Genomic DNA, 16,381 nt, shown 5'->3' on the forward strand with positions numbered 1-16,381 from the left:
AGAGCTAGGAGACATGGGAAAAGCCGAACTGGGAGGGAGCCGGGCGACCACTCCTTTGTCACTGGGTAATAAGAACTCAATTCTGTGCTTTGCTTCAAGGTCAAAGTCCCAGTGGGCACTGCTCTCCGACTCCCAGGTTTTGGCAGGATGGGACGGCCCCACTGTGTTTGTATCTGCTAGATCTGACGGCAAAGCAGATAGAATGAATGATACCCTTTACTTAGGTTTTCCTGCTCAAAATTCTGCCCGGCTCCCTGACTCCGGCCAGTGCCTCTTCATGGGACTGTGAGCAAGTCATTTCATCTCTCTGAGCTTCAATTTAGTCATCTGAGAAATTGGGGGTGAAAATTACCTATCTTAACTTCTTCACAGAGGTTTTAGAACGATCAAGCAAGATTAAATATTACAGTACTTGGTAAATTATAATGTGCCATGTGCAGCTCTAGTAAATCCCAAGGCCCACGTGGTCCAGTCTCTGGACAAAACTGAAGTCAGATGGACAGTTGGGCACTCAAAATGAATTAAAAGGGGATTGTAGTCTTTAGTTGCACCTGTCAGAGCACATTACAGATGATCCAATTCTTAATTGTCAGGAACACTGCATTTCCCAGATCCCCTGTACCTCAAAGCTATAGAAGAGCCTTTCACCCTCCCAAGCCCCCCATGCTCATCGACTGCCCCTCTGGCTTATCTCTCCCCCCCCCACCTCCTCCTCTTCCTATCAGTTCTTCAGTATGCGGCTCGACTTAGCCCCACTTACACATTTCGCTCCACTGTACTATCACCTAGAAGTCTGGCAACTTGTGCATTTTCCTTCTACCTTTCCAGTTCTAGCTCCTTCCAACCAAATTCCATGATTTGCATTAAAAAGCCTGGGAAAAGGTGGCCAAGGGCACCAATCTCCTCAGAGGAAGAAGCTAAATCAGCAAAGCAGAATTCTCGTTGTAGAGCCAAGGTGGGGGGACTGGACACATAAGATTCACTAATCATGACCCTGTCATGTATTATTCTTATTAGGCCCACTTGACAAGGTCCCTAACAAATCTATTAAAGATGCTTTATAGTATACGATGTCATACGGTGTCAAAGAAGGGGTCCACAGGAAGGGATTTGGAAATCGTCCTCACAGAAAGCCATGCTCGGTGGTTTATGGCCAGAACACCACACGTGTAAGGAATCTTAGAGGCATAAATAGTTTCCCGAAATCTCTTCTGCAGAAAAATAGTTCCTAGGATATTACACAGATTACAAGGCAAAAACATGATCCCATGGCTGAAACAGTTTTGTGAAATGCTGGGTTAAACAGAGCTAAAGGGGTTTCTCAAACTTTAGGACTTCCCAGCAAATTCAAGGAGGAGAGTTTTAACACGGAACATTTTGGATGGTAAATATTTTCCAGGAGCCATTTTAGGAAACTCTGCTTTTGACTCTCCTCTTTGTTTTATATAGACAAGGAAGCTGAGACCCACTAGGGAGAGTGACCCACATAATATTTCTTAGGGCTCTAGTGGGGCGGGGGCTAGACCCTAGGTTTCTAACCTCAGTTTTGTGTTAAATTCCTGGAGAAATGATAGAAAAAGCATCTACCAAATTGCCAACGTTGCATTTACTCAAGCATCAAGGTTACGACCCCAAAATAACCACCCAGGACAACCAGCCTCGCACACAGAGTCTACACTAGACTCCACACGTCATGATTTGTAGGCCCCTGATCGATATACAAAATTATGATGAAAGGTCACTTAAGTCAACGGCCGTGCTTTGCCTACCACACACCAAGGTGGGCATCACTCCTGGTATGATCTACCTGTCCCGTTCCAGAGCCCTCATCCGATGGTCGAGATCTCTCCAGTTGTCCACATGTCACGGAGTACAAAGTGGAGATGAAACTGAAGGGGAATTTCATTACACAGGAACACTGACAGACTAATTGGAAGGCTCCCCCATGTCGTGCACGCAGAGAAACACCTCGAATCTTGCCTCTCCAACAACAGGGGATGGGTCAACGTTCGGGAGGGGAGTTACTCTGGGTCCGTCAGAGGAAAATAAAAAATGACCGAAGACTGCCCATTTACCTTCTTCTTGGATTTAAAGACGTTACACCTGAAGATATTGCTGGCACCGTCTCGAGCGATATAGCTGAAGATCTTCAGGTCTTGGGAATCATGAGAGACGTAGAAGATCCTATAGGAAGAGCAACAGAAAAATGCACCGAAGATGGCATTAGGTTCAAATCTCCAACAAGGAAACCTCCATTTAAGGGCACGCTGAAGACAGAGCTCGCTTCTTCCTGTGAAAGCAGGTGGCACTTTCAACAGGCTCCAGACACTCCCCGGAGTGAGCTCCAGATTCAGAAGTGGGGGCATGGGTAGGACATGGACCCCACGCTGTTACTAGGCAGCAAATCTGTGCTGGTAATTTGTGTATTAGAAGGGGAAAAGAAAACCGTTGCCGTCCTTATCAGGGCAATAAATCCACATCCTACCCGTGGAAATGTGGGCAAGTTTCCGGATACCTGTTCATGGTTCTCTCCAAATGCGGAGAGTCAGGGAGCCAGCAACGCCGGCCGCGCTGGGGGAGATGAAGATACTCTGTTCCATTATCAGAGTCCCTCCACGGTAGTGACTTCGCTTCCCGTCCCTCTCCGGCAGGCCCACGGCCTCCAGGCGCTCATTCCACGGCTCCCCCAGCGCCCCGCGAGCACGCTGTGGGCCGGGCGCTATTCCAGCAGCAGCAGGACAGATAAAGGCCCTAAACCCCCAGAGCTCACGTGCAGGAGGTCCCAGTAAACAAACAGTACGAGTGCTCTGAGGACAAAGAGGCCAAACGAGGGGCAGAGCGTGGCGGCGTTGGCTGTTTTGGCCAGGGTGGCCAGAGGGAAGGCCCCACGGAGAGGCAGAGGCCTGAGCGCGAGGGAACCTCCCATGGAACCACCTGGGCAACACCACGGCAGGAAGTGGGAACCGCTCCCATGAAAACCCTGTGGCATTCAGAAGGTGCTGGAAGCGTCCGAGGAACGGCCCGACGTCAGGGTGGCTTAAGTGGAGTGCTTGTGCTCGGTGACAGGGTCACGGAAGCGGCCAGAGGCCAGCACACGGGGGCCCTGGAAGGTCAGAGTGTGGACTCCAGGTGAGAAGAGAAACCACTGGAGGCTTCTGAGCAGAGGACTCACTTCCTGCTGCTCTTTTCTGGCTGCTGGGGGCAAGAGAGGAGGCGGAGGGAAGGCTGTGGAAAGGGGGAATGTTGTAAGCAGGGCCCCAGTGGCAGAGTCTGAAGGGGCGCCTAGGACGGGGTGCCCCGGGATCGGCCAGGTCCGAGTGTGGTCAGCATGGGGCAAGGGAGGGAAGAATCGGGGGCGCATCTGTGGGACCGGTTTGGGGCGAGCCAAGGAGAGGGTAGCTCCGGAGAAACACCTCTGGGGCCACATCATTGCCCTAAAACATCTCTTCCTCAGTAATAACCCTGGCGACTTGCATCCGAGGATTTAACGGGCCGATCTGTTTTCCTGTAAGTCAGTGCTGCGTACTTCGCAGAAAGAGAATGGGAATTAGAGTTGGATCCGCAACTTTGCCACTGACTGCGGCACCTGTCAAACGGGACGACTAATAGCAACACCTGGCCGGGTCACCGGGAAGATGCAATAATGAGTAAAGTGCCTTGTACTTCTTACCAATACGCTCTCTCAACAGCCTTGTTACTGAGATTCTCGCCAAGGACCCCAAGGAGCCTGGGAGGGACATTCGGAAGAAAGGTCGACACAGAGAAGAACAGTCCTGGCAAGAAACCCAAGTTCACCTCGGGGACGCCATTCCTCTGCTCACTGGGGTCGAAGTCACGTCAGTACGTCTCACATGTCCACCAACTGTGAGTGACGCAGATGAGAGGTGGGTCTGTTTGTTTAATGCGGCTTCGGAGAAAGGGAAGGGACGTGGAAGGGACCACCCACTGCTGCACCTCGGCACCCCCCGCCTGAGAACCAGCCCCCCCCACGGCAATCTTTCTAGACGTCCTCCGCTGAACGTCTCTGAAGCTTCTCAAATTTATCGTGCCCCCCATTGAATTAATCAGCATCCTTGTAATTCTCCAAGCAAACGAGGCCTTCCTTCTCCCAAGCCCCCTCTGGACGAGGGGCCCTGGACCCGCTCAAGCCACGTCCATGACTTCCTCCCTTGTTTTCCATCTGTTGCTCACGACCCCGTTCTTTGCAGCCCATCTCCTCAACATGGCTTGGAAATGTATTTGCTTCTTTTCCATGGTACTGCCTTAGTTCACAGATCCTTCTTTTTTCACCTGGATTCCTGCAACCTGCCTAGCGTCTCTCTCTGCTTCCTAGCTCCCCTATGGCCAACCCATTCTCTACCTCGCTAGCAAAGTGGTATTTTTAAAAACACAAACTACATCTCATTATTTCCCTCTAAAAACCTCTCAAAGGCTTCCTACTGCCCTCGAAATCCAGTCCAAACTCCTCAGCATGGCTACCTTCCTGCTTTCGTCTCTTCCCAGAGTCCTGACCTACATAGTCCTTCAGAATTAGTCACACACATCTACCTGCCATTGCCACCGCTGTGACAGCCTGTGTCCTTGAAGACTCGGGTCAGAGACGCTTTCCTGCCCCCAATAGGGGCTGCTGAACCCCCTGGGGTTCCCCGTTACCACAGCACCTCCCTTGTAAGTACAGTGTTTATGCTAGAGCTCGTTGAAGGAAAAAGGACCACATCCTGGTGTCCCCAGTGCCAACATGGTAATGGGCACAAAGAAGGTTCCTAATACCAGCTGAGGGGGAGGGAGGCATTGTGCCGTCACTAGTGAGCACCCGACCCGTGATGTGGTCCGTCTGGTTTTTCACTTCTCCTCCCCACCCCCACCCCGGACCAAAGAAGTAAGGTCAGTTAGTTCAGTTGAATCATACATAAAACTCCTTCCACTTTTGAGTTTTTAATTACTACGCAATGCCCTAAGGACTGAGAACTGGAATGAAAACTGATAGGGCAGATATGAAGGCAGAGCAGCATGCCAACAGGACACGGAGACCAGGAAGGCGGCCAGGAACGGCAGCAGGGGAGGATGGACAAAGCAGCCTTCCAGCAAACATGAGGACAGCCGCGTGTCGATGCAGTCCCTGGGGACTGGGGCTCTCTGGAGACGGTGCTGCTATGTCTGAGTTCAGAAACGTAACGTGTCGTTATTAAAGATAAATAACCAAAAAAAAAAAAAAGAGATAAATAACCTCTAGCTAACCTAGCTAAAATGTCAGCTAGTCAGAGCTTAGAAAAGTATCCACCAACACAGTCAAGCCACAAAGTTTTTCCATGTGACCTCATTCACCAACAAATGAATAAATCAACAAATTAAGGCCGCAGGTCGAAAACTCCCGATCTAGAAACATATTCCAAGAACCCTTATTTCTTCATACCCTGGTTGTCTTAAGAACTGTGATTGCGTGCCAGGAGTGGGGGCAGGGAGGAGACCAACACGAGTGCTCCAGAGAATAAGGAAAGATTTTCTTCCCCTTCTTTATCCTGAAGTCTGGTACAGTTTTGATCCTGCTTCCAAAAAGTACCTCAATTTTCTCAACTTTCAGTATAATTATCAAAGGTGAGATACCAGAGTAGTTCATTATACTGTAATAATGATTACAGGGTTTTGTTAGGTTGTTCCCCCTTCAAATGTCTTGTTTTTATTTTCAAATATGCATAGAATTATAATTTTCACCTGCTAATGGAACTGTTCTGCTTCAAAGCTATAGCAATAAACTATCCTACGGATTGTTCTATCCATGAACTTATCATAAATGACTGAACTAGAAACGGTATCTCAGAGAAACTGGATTTGGAGCTTATCACAGAATTCAGGTTGACAGAGCGATAAAGAACCACCAGACCCACCACCAACACCCCCTTTCCTCGACTATTAATCTAAAGTAAACTTGTTTCATCTCAAGAGCACAGGAGAAAAATAGAATTTCACAAAGACACCTTGCATGGTCATCAGGCCTGGATCCAGCCCAGCGTCCCCGCCCCTCAGGATTTGTCAGGGTGAAGGGCGACTCCCCAACAGAGGACTCCCTTTTTGGGAGCTTCTCGTTACTTGGGCATTTTCCCTTATGCTGATTAGAAATCTACCAACAGGAATGCAGCAGAGGGAAATGGCTGAAAGCGCCCGATCTTAGGCCCGGGCTCAGCCACTGACTAGTGGGAGATCCTGGTCATTATCTCCCTGTGGTTCTTCGCCAGCGCGCTGGGGATGATCAGAGGGCTGCACCTCACCCCTGGGGTTTGGAGGAGGAATGTATACAGCAAGGGGAGCTTCTAGCAGCAAGTGGTTAGCGAACAGTAAGTGCTCTTATTACCTCCACACCACCGCCTTACTTCCACCCTTTGGGGGCTTTGGAGAACAAGGCTAACCCTCCTTCCAAAGGACAACCTTCTGAATATTTGGAAGCCACCGCCATGTTTCTGTTTCCTCCCCTTGTTGTTAAAGTGATTCGCTACCTCCTCTTTCAATAGTCCTTGCACGGGCCCATGTCCATCACTTTACCGCTCCTCCAGGCTTGCGCAGAGGACTGTGGGTGAGAAACATCTCGGTTCAAGTCGTAGCTTTTCCACTCCCCAGCTACTGACCTCAGCCCAACCACTCCACTGACATAACCCTTTCCTTCCTCACTTAAATCGGTATATTAGCAATCCCTGCATGGTATGAAGTATTAAAACACACATACAGCCCACATTTAACACAACGCCCAGCACGCGGCGAGTTGCTTGCTCAGTAAACAGGAGTTCCCTCTTCCTTGTGAACCTTTTCTGTACATACCCCAACTCTCCAGGGACTCTTGCCAAGGACACAGAACTGAATCATGTTCTGGACATCTCTGAGTGTGGTTTTTTATTGAGGGAGAGCATCTCACTGCTGCTTCGCACTGTGGTCCACTCAGGCTTGAAGCCGACTTGCACGGCTGCACTCAAGGGCAGGCTCCCTAAGCATACCTGGGTCACCGGTTTTTAGGACTGGTGCTTGGTGATCACCACTTCCTTTTCCGAGCTCTCATAGACCGTCCGCTTAATGATCTCTTCGACAAGTTCACTAGAGTTTCCTCCTTCCTACAAAGTGGCATGGAATGTCTTGTCCTGGCCATTTTCTCGCATCTCATTCGTTAGGACCCCAGGACCCAAGTACCTGAGGCCCAGACACACTTAAAGGAGGGACACTTTTTTCCTCATGGTTCTTCAACATTGCTTTGTAAGTCACCTATGTTCTAGTGTTTCTAGTTTGAAGATCAGATAGTTCTCCACTGAAGGAAAAAAGAGAGGGGTAGAAAAATGGAACGTGTGAATGTAGAGAGGCTTGGAGCTTCTGATCCCATGCCGCCCTCCCCTGTGCTATTTCTCTCATCCTCAGCCTTTTCCGAGAGCCCACTGCACCCAGAAACTCGGTCCATCACGGCTGCTCCTTTGCGCTCACATTTGCTTTTAAGCTCTGCCTGCCATTCTGTGCTCTTTTAAGGCACGCTATATAAAAATCTGGGTAGCCACCATGATTTTTCTCCACAGGCTCACCTTTTTGGGACCAACTGGAATCACTTAGGTTGCACCTCTGTCCTCAAGTGCTCATCCCTTCCTGCCTCTCAGGCTCCTGGTTACTGTCACCATCCTTCTCTCTGATAGGATGCCGTCTACACCAGCATGGCCACGCCCCCCCGTGTGAGTGCTCCACCACCTGCCCTCATCTCTGTGGGGACTTTGGAATCTACTGGCTACAGAGAATGTGAAGAATCACATGCTTCCCCCCCCAAGACCCACAGATAGGGAGCCCCGCCCACGAGCCCCCACACCCTGTCCTGCTCACAGCCTGCCGGGAGGGTCTCACTAGCCGGCCTGGGGCCTGCCACAGCGCAAAGCAGGGAACCCCAGGGCAGGGGGTCTAGACCCCGCATGGGGCCTCGGGCAGTTTTTCCCTCCTCTCCTACTCCTTGAAATGAGAATAAAAATCTCAGAGTGGTTGTAAAGTTCTGGGATGGGCAAAGATTGAGAGTGGGTGAGACCGTGGACGGGCAAATACTCTGTAACCCATGAAGTGCTGTAGAAATACTTTTAAACCATGAGCCTGCAAGTGAAAGAACAAAGAAAAATCATCACTGGTCCCCTAACGTCACCGTGGGTGGGGCGGGGGCCTCCAGCTGGAAGGCAGCAGAGATTTTCCTCTTGAGGTCTCAGAGGTGTGGGCATTCCTAACCCAAAAGACACCCAACAAGGACAGAGAGGAATGCACTGTGTCTGGAAAGACAAGCTACCGAGTGACTTGCAGATGGCAGAGACAAAACCCAATGGGATTTTTTTTTTTAAGATTTTATTTTTGAGTCATCTCCACACCGAATGTGGGGCTCGAACCTACAACCCCAGGATCAAGAGTTGCATGCTCCACCGACTGAGCCAGCCCAAGGCCAAACCTCTGGGAAAGAACAAAGCACAGGTGAAAAGTGCAGGAGACAGACACCAGAACCGCCCTGCTGTGTCAGACCAGCCGAGGACAGCACAGTCCTGGGAAGGTCCTGGGAAAATCCTGCGTGACTCCCGCCCACCCGCAGGAGCAACGACACCCCCAGGCAGCCCAGCCACCCTCCCCCAAATGCATGTGTTAGCCTCCGAGGGCCTGGGGGCAGTTTCAGGAGAGGTGGTCCTTTGGAGGGAGCCCCCAGTGCTTTGCTCACGGAAGCACACGAGTATAGAGCAGTCCTTGTCCTTTTAAGCGCTCCTTAAAAAAGCACATGGGTCCTCGGGCGCCCCGCTCCCGCCCCTGCGTGTCGCCCGAGGACTGGTGTGTCTTTCTCGCCCGCCAGCCCTGCCGCGTGCACACACACCCACACTCCTGTCCCTGCTTGTCACATTTCTTCCATGCCTCTTAGTTTTAATTGAATCTTTAGATAAAACTGACCTTCATGGTGATCATTTTTCTCTCTTATTACTGCTTTGGTCTGATTATCTTTTCCTCCCACTGTATTCCCAGGGCTCTCTATCACTTCGGCTGGTTTTCTTCTACTACAAGCGCCTTCCATTTCTGTCTTCTCAGTCCCTCATTTTAGCCGTTCTTGACGTGAGGCCTACTTCCCTCCGACGCCTCCTCAGCCTGCTCTCTGGCGTGAGGGGACGGCGATGAGCTCATGAGCTGCTCCCACGGTCGCTCGTGGAACTGGTCTGCTTACTGCACAGACATCCCAGCTGCTGGGACACATCACGCCCCGTGTGTCTTCACAGACCTGCACCCCAACTGCGGGCTCTGGGGGGGCGCCCCAAGAGGCCATCAAGCCCACCTGCTCAACTGCAGGCAGAGAAACGCAAACCCTGCAGCCATTTCAAAGGTTTCTTCAAGGTAGAAAAGTATACAAATGTCCAAATTATTACTCTACAGCGTACCTAGGGTAAGAGATGAGCCATCAGCTGAGTTTTAAAATCTAGCGCAAGTCAGGCAAAGCCAAATTTCTCTTCTGAAAGTCGAGTGAAGGCACCCCGCGGCCCAGGCAGCAGGTAACGCATCTGCGCATTTCACAGCTGTCCTGTGAAGCTCTTTCTGATGTCCCCCTCGGGTCTCCCCTGCTTTACTTGAGTCAACCACAGACCGTCACACAGCACTTTCCAAACACCGAGCGCTGTGATAAGCTCATTTCCTCTTGTTCGGTACTTGACAGGCAGGCAAAAAACAGGCCAGCGTCCCTCAGCAAAAATCCCTTCCTAGGCTTCAAGGCTAACTTCTCTCCAACGCTGGTGACTTCTCCCAAACAGCTACCACCTGCTGTCAGCGTTCAAACACCAAGCTTTACACGGGCTGCCCATTCTTGCTCCTCTGTTCCTGTGTCTGTTACCTGGGCTTACGCCTTCCAATGTTCGTGTCTTTGAGGGTCAGCTCATCCTTCCCACACTCTGAGGACGCTCGGGCTTCCCAGAGACTCCTGCTCAGAGACACCACTCTCCTTCCAGAGCCAGAGAGCAGAGTGAAAAGGGGAGCTCCTTCACCTGGGGTGTGCTGGGGGAGCTTCACGTACAAAACTGTTGTCTTCCTCTCCTTCCCCACGAACAGCTGATCCTCTTGCTTTTGAGACAAGGAACGCTCCTCTTCTTCAAGCAGCATGTGTAGATGGGTTAGGCGAAGGTCTTCCCAACGCAAAACAGATCATAATCAGAAGTTCACACCCTTCCTTCCCCCACGTCCCTGTGCACCTTGAGGTCCCCGTGATTTTCCTGGAAAAACAAGACTGACAGAACAGAGCCACAAAGCCTCAGTGGAGGCTACTCAAAGCCACTTAAGACCCCAACTCAATAGGGGAGCCTGGGTTACTCAGATGGTTGGGTGTCTGCCTTCAGCTCAGGTGATGATTGAGCGTCGTTCACATCAGGCTCCCAGCTCAGCAGGGAGCCTGCTTTTGCCTCTGCCTCTCCCCCTGCTTGTGCTCTCTCTCTCTCTCAAATGAAAAAATAAAAAATCTTTAAAAAATATAAAAAAGACTCCAACTCATAGTATCCTCAATTGTGAAATGGCACAAGAAGAGGCTCACAAGATTGTCACGCGAATCAAATGAAAGGATTTATGCACAATGCCTGGCTCAAAAATCTTGACTAAATTGATCCGAGTATTTGCTAATCCGCTGTGTGTCCCCCATGTGCCAGTCAGTGCTCTAATCGCTTGATATGTAAAGAGTCACTGAACCCTCTACAACATGTCATGAGGTAGGTGCCATTACTACCCCTCTTTTAGAGACGAGGGAACAGAAGGGTTGCCCAACTTTCTCAAGGTCACACAGCCAGCTAGTAGGCACCTGTATTTGTTTCCTGGGGCTGTCGTAATAAATTACCACATGGATGGCTTGAAAAACTAAAATTTAATCTCTCGTAGTTTGGGTGGCCAGGGATCAGAAATCAAGGTGTTGGCCAAGTTAGTTCCTTCTAGAAGCTCCGAGAGAGGGTCCCTTCCATGCCTCTCTCTCTCTCTCGGCTTCCGGCAGCTGCCAGTGATCCTGGGTGCTCCCTGGCTTTCTATCTGGGGTTCCCCATCTGCTGCCTCTAGCTTCACACGTGGCCACCTTCTTTGTGCGTCCCGTGTCTCTTTCTCCAAATCCCCCCCTTCTTACAAGGACACCAGTCAGTAGATTTGGTGTCCTAGTCCACCCACGACAACCTCACCTTAACTCAATTACATCTGCAAAGTCCCTCCTGCCAAACAAGGGCACGGTCACGGGTATCAAGGGTTACGACCCGGACTTCTCTTTCTGAAGGGACACAATTCGATCCCGACGGTCTCTGAGCCGGAATCTGGACCCCAGCCATCTTAGCTAGGTTCCTCACTTCTACATGACCTGCTTGTCCACATAGCTGATTGCGAACCGTCAAATACCATCTGAGTGTTAGACTGTTATGATTACTATTCTCTTTGTACCCAGCTAGAAGGCGGCGGTAGGGCACATTGAGGCCACCTAGGAACTCTGAATTTCCTTACTCCAGTTATTTTCTCAAGCCCTTGATGCCTACATAGGTTCTCTCTGGTTGCCTATAAATTCATCCTCACATGGGTAAGATTTTCAGTTGACACTTGGGGGAGAGGTGCTTGGTTTCTTTGCTATCCCCGACTGCCCACCTTCCACCCAAGTTTCTCCAAATAGACCAACCCAGGAATACTATAAATGCTCATCCTAGTTTTTCCATAGGCATTCAGTCCTCAAATGACCCACCTGGAGCTTCCTGGGATTCATCCCATGACACACTCTGTCCTCTGCTCTAATCCACGCCCCTGCCATCATGTGCTCGGCACATGGGAACCCCCGTGGGCCTGACAGGAATTGAGGAGAGGGCACCCACTCCCCTTCCCAGGGCTCAGAGTGCCTGGCTGGCATGACCAGGTACTTTTCTTTCTCTGATTGCTCTGACCCGCTTCCCGATCCTACATCAGAGAGGGTCTGAATCACAGCTCACCTGAAGGCACTTCCTCTCAGGACTTGAGGACAAGAGAACGTGGTGCCAGGGCCGGTGGCAACACCCCTACCCCTCACACACACCGCAGGACAATCTGTCCTAGGACAGCTCCCTCTCAATCAGGATCTCATGGTTTTGGTTTTTTGTTTTTTGTTTTTCTAAGATTTTATTTGACAGAGAGAGACATAGCGAGAGAGGGAACACAAGCAGGGGGAGTGGGAGCGGGAGAAGCAGACTCCCCGCTGAGCAGGGAGCCCGATGCGGGGCTCGATCCCAGGACCCCAGGATCATGACCCAAGCTGAAGGCAGACGCTTAACGGCTGGGCCACCCAGGTGCCCCCACTTTTTTTTTAATTATACAGAACCACGTATCTTTACTTCCAAGCCACAAACAGATCTTGGAACAAAATGGGGGGAAAAAAACAGACACATCCTTGATCTCATTTCAATTCCCAATCACTTTTCAATGTTCTTCTGTTTTCACTTTGGAAGTCTGGGGAAGGGGTGGGTTGGAAGGCTTGAGGAAGCCAGGTACCAGGGGTGGGGGATGGGAGAAGGTTGTGAAGAAAGACTGTCCTGGCTTGAGAATTCTTTTCTTCCTGCCATAATGCCACAAGCTCTCTCTTCTGGGCTGTCCCCTCACTACCCAAGAGCAGCTGCTGAGGGAGTATCGTGCCCTGGGGGTGGTTCGGCTTAACTTTATTCTAAGAAATGCATGTTTTACTCTACCCGCTCCCTCCCCGGCCCCACAGCAGATGGTCTCCAGGGGCAGCACGGAGACCGGTCCAGAGCCTGTCCTTGAGGAGCTCACAGTGCTCCGTAGTGGGGCGAGCACAGACCGTGGAGCAGAGCCCCGAGGACGTGTGGGACACAGAGGCCGCCTGCTCTTGGGAAAGGCGCACGGGGGAGCTGCTGTCCAAGCAGCATCTTGAATAGGTGGGAGGTAACAGGGATTATGGAGGGGAACGCTTCAGGCTGGGGCCTGGCACGAAACAGATAATGGAGGTCATCCAAGGTGAGTTTACTAGGGACTATTTACAAAGGTGAGGGCAGAGTGCAGGGAGAGCGGAGAACAGCAAGGGAGCCCCCAAGGCCCGCGGCTGCCAGAACCCAGAGAGAGAACCGTGTGCCACCTGGCAGGAGCCCTCATGATGGGGAGGCAGCCCACTGATGGTACCCACCGGCCAGCCTGCGGGCACTTAGCCTGGTGGGGAGCAGATCTGGACGAGCAAAGGAAAGCTGGCCATCAGACGGAGGAAGGGAGAACATTCCTCGTAAGGGAAACTGCACAGAGAAAGTCATGGAGTCAAAGGAAAAGGGGGGGGTGCACCCAGGTGGCCAAGCATCCGACTCTTGTTTCAGCTCAGGTCATGACCGAACCCTGCATCGGGCTCTGCACTGAGCGTCGAGCCTGCTTGGGATTCTCCCTTTTCTTCACCCTCTGCCCCTCTCCACTCGTACACATGCTCTCTTAAAAAAAAATGGGGGCACAGAGTCATGAAATAGCCCAGTGTGCTTTGGCACCAGGAACCCAGCACATGCAAGGGACCAGCAGGAGATGAGAGCAGAGGGAGGTCAGGGCCTGCTGCACACAGCCCAGCTGTCCCTTTGTTTTTGTCCCTCTTCCCCCCCAACAACCCAGTGCTCATGGCACTGACGGGGACCTACGCAGGGGAGTGACATAGTTGGTAGTCATGGTGGTAGCAGGATGGAGTGCAGGAGACATGAGCAGAAGAAGGGAAGCCAAAGAGAGGCTACTACAATATGGAAGCTGTGGGGGAAGAGGAAGAATCTGGATTGGGGGCTTGCCTGGCAGAAGGGCTGGACTCCAACCTCAGTCTTGCTGCTTCCAACTGTGAGGCACTGGGTGAGTCTTCTAATGGTCGAGTTTTCGTTTTCTCATCCACAGACATACAGACAGTCATGAGCTAGACTGGGTGAGTCAGGTGCCAAGCCCAGGGCAGGGGGACTGACACAGCCTGGGCCTGGGCAGTGCACGGTCTGGGCAACCAGCCTGGTGGGCCCGAAGTCCAGGCAAGAAAAGCTGAAGGTCTAAGGCAGCAGCAGTGATGATGGGTAGCAGGACATGGATTCCAGAGCCATTTCTCTGGACGTGGGGATGAGGAGGGGGAGGGAGAGGATCCTGAGTTGGGTGGACTAAACACTAACCAGATCATGGGACACAGAAGCAGGAGAAGCTGAGGGCACAGGGAAGTGGTGTGGGTTCTGCACATGTCAACACGGAGGGGTGACCAAAGCATTCAGATGGCCCTGCATGTGAGACAAGCAGAAACAAGGGATTGGGAGAGAGGCCCAGACTTAGGAGCCACCAGGACGCAGAGGGCAACTCCAGCCATGGGACACAGAAGATCCCCCCAAGTAGCAAGTAGAGAAGGAAGAGAATTCTCAGGCTCACTGAGAACCCTGTTAATAGTTGATTAAAACAAAGGGCAGAACTTTTTTGGAGTCATCCAAAAAAAAAAAAAGGAAAAGACCAGGAGATAAGAGAAGGAACACAAGAAACCACCACGGAAGTGCGGGAGGAGAGTCTCCAGAAGGAGGGAAGGTGCACGGCCTTCAGTGCTCCAGAAAGATCAAAGGGGATGAGGCTGCAGAGCGAGCCAGGGATTAGCAACTCAGACATCCCTGGTGACCATAGGGAGGGCAGACTTGGTGCAGAGCCCAAATATAATGAGCTGAGCAATGAGCAGGGGTTATGGAAATACACACCACAAGAGCAATTACCCTGAAAAGTCTGGCAGGGAAAGGACAAGATAAGAAGGTAGGCTCTGGGAGCGCCTTTTCTCTTTTGGATGGCAAAACCTGAGCCTATTTATAAGCTAAAAAAAGAAGAAACAAAACAGAAATAGCCTCAAGATCCAGGGGGAAGGAGAGGGAAAATGAGGTCTGAAGATCCAGCCAAGACGGCCGGGGACGGGGTCTGGGTGCAGAGCTTGCCTGGGGACAGAGTCACGAGGGCACTAACTCCGAAGCGGCCAGAGGTAGGCCGGGCCTGCCCCAGCTTGTCGCCCTCTCCTTCTGTGGCAGGGCATCCTGGCGGCCGTCCTGATCTTGCGCGTAGGAGTCGGCTCCGGCCGAGGCAAGGGCTCAGGAAGATTTTTTTAGTCAAGCGTCCTGGTTAAAGCACAGGCTGTTTTAACAGCTCCCACCTGCACTTTACCTGTCGGTTAATTCCTTCCCTTTCCGCAGGGTGAGGACACCTCCCAGAGATGTGACATGGATCCAAAGGAAAGCACGTGCGGCCAGAAAAAGTCCGCGGCCATCTTCTGAGAGCCAAGATGGGCACTAATTCATGCTGGTGGGGACGGCCCGTGGGGGGGGGGGGGCGGAAATTCACAGGGGGGGGGCGGCAAGGGCGGGAGGCCGTGCCAGGGACGCGACAGGTTCTTCTGGGACCTGGTTTATGAGCACTTGCCTTTCTTCTCTCGCACAGAGCTTGTCAAACGCCTCTGTGTCAGCTAAGTCATCTGACAGGCTTGTTTCCTGAGGGCTTTGTCCTTCCCATCAGTGAACAAAGGCAATTGGGAGGGATTTGGGTTTAGCTCTTTTGATATTAAAAAAACAAAAAAAAACAAAAAAACAAACTTCTTACAAACAGGCATTCCCACATGTGTGTGCACGCACGTATCTATTTTCATCCGTGTTTGGGTGTTAAGGATCGGCAGGGCTGCCCGCTGCCTAGACGGCCCCTCCAGGAAGGAAATGCACCCGAGATACCCCACCTCTGGCAGTCAGGACCCCCTAACAATGAATTAAGTGCTACTGGAAGATGATGGGCAGCCATGAGCTCATGTGCAGATGACACCCATCAGGGGTTACCTTCTGAGGCTCTTCTTACTCTTCCCCTCCAACAACCCCTTTACTGAGGCCATGAGTAAAACTAAGATGAACACATCCACTGTTTATTATGGTTTCATTCCTCCCATCCACCCTCGGATGGTTATGAATTATCAGTAAAAGCAGCAACAAACTGGACAAGACCTAAAGTCAAAGACCGAGATAATGCACAGAAAAAGATGACCGGCCCCTCCAGCAAAGAGCTAAGTGTGCAGCAGCAACAGAGGGCAGGGCTGGCGTCTCTGGCCAACTCGAGGAAGGAGAGTCTATTTTCAAAGGCGGCCTTGGCTTTGTGGTGAATCCCACAGCCTGTTTGGCTTGCTCCCTGAGCAGAGCTGAGCAAGGTCATGTGACTTCTGGTTCCTTGGTGTTCCCAACTGCAAGGCTGCCTTTTGAACAGTCACCTGTGTGCTGGTTACTATCTTCTACTAGAACATATGCTCTTGATGTTCAGGTTCACATTTTTTATCCCCTTCCCCAAATACCTTCACATATGGGTGGCATTCAGCACTCAAGAAACGTCTGCAGGTTGGTTGGTTCATTCATTCGTCCATCCATCCATCCATCCC

General features: G+C 51.4%; 1 protein-coding gene across 9 annotated transcripts in view; it reads right to left on the reverse strand.

Moving 5' to 3' along the window:
* The window catches only part of NOS1AP (nitric oxide synthase 1 adaptor protein), a 288,491-nt gene that overhangs the window by 26,316 nt on the left and 245,794 nt on the right, over positions 1–16,381 (reverse strand). For all 9 annotated transcript variants that reach the window (XM_078078430.1, XM_078078427.1, XM_078078428.1 and 6 more), the window contains one exon: positions 2,076–2,184. In XM_078078430.1, coding sequence (XP_077934556.1) covers positions 2,076–2,184 — 109 coding nt within the window. The remainder of the gene's footprint in view (positions 1–2,075; positions 2,185–16,381) is intronic.

The sequence above is a fragment of the Halichoerus grypus genome, chromosome 7 (genome assembly GCF_964656455.1).
Source record: "Halichoerus grypus chromosome 7, mHalGry1.hap1.1, whole genome shotgun sequence".
NCBI classification, from domain to species: Eukaryota; Metazoa; Chordata; class Mammalia; order Carnivora; family Phocidae; genus Halichoerus; species Halichoerus grypus.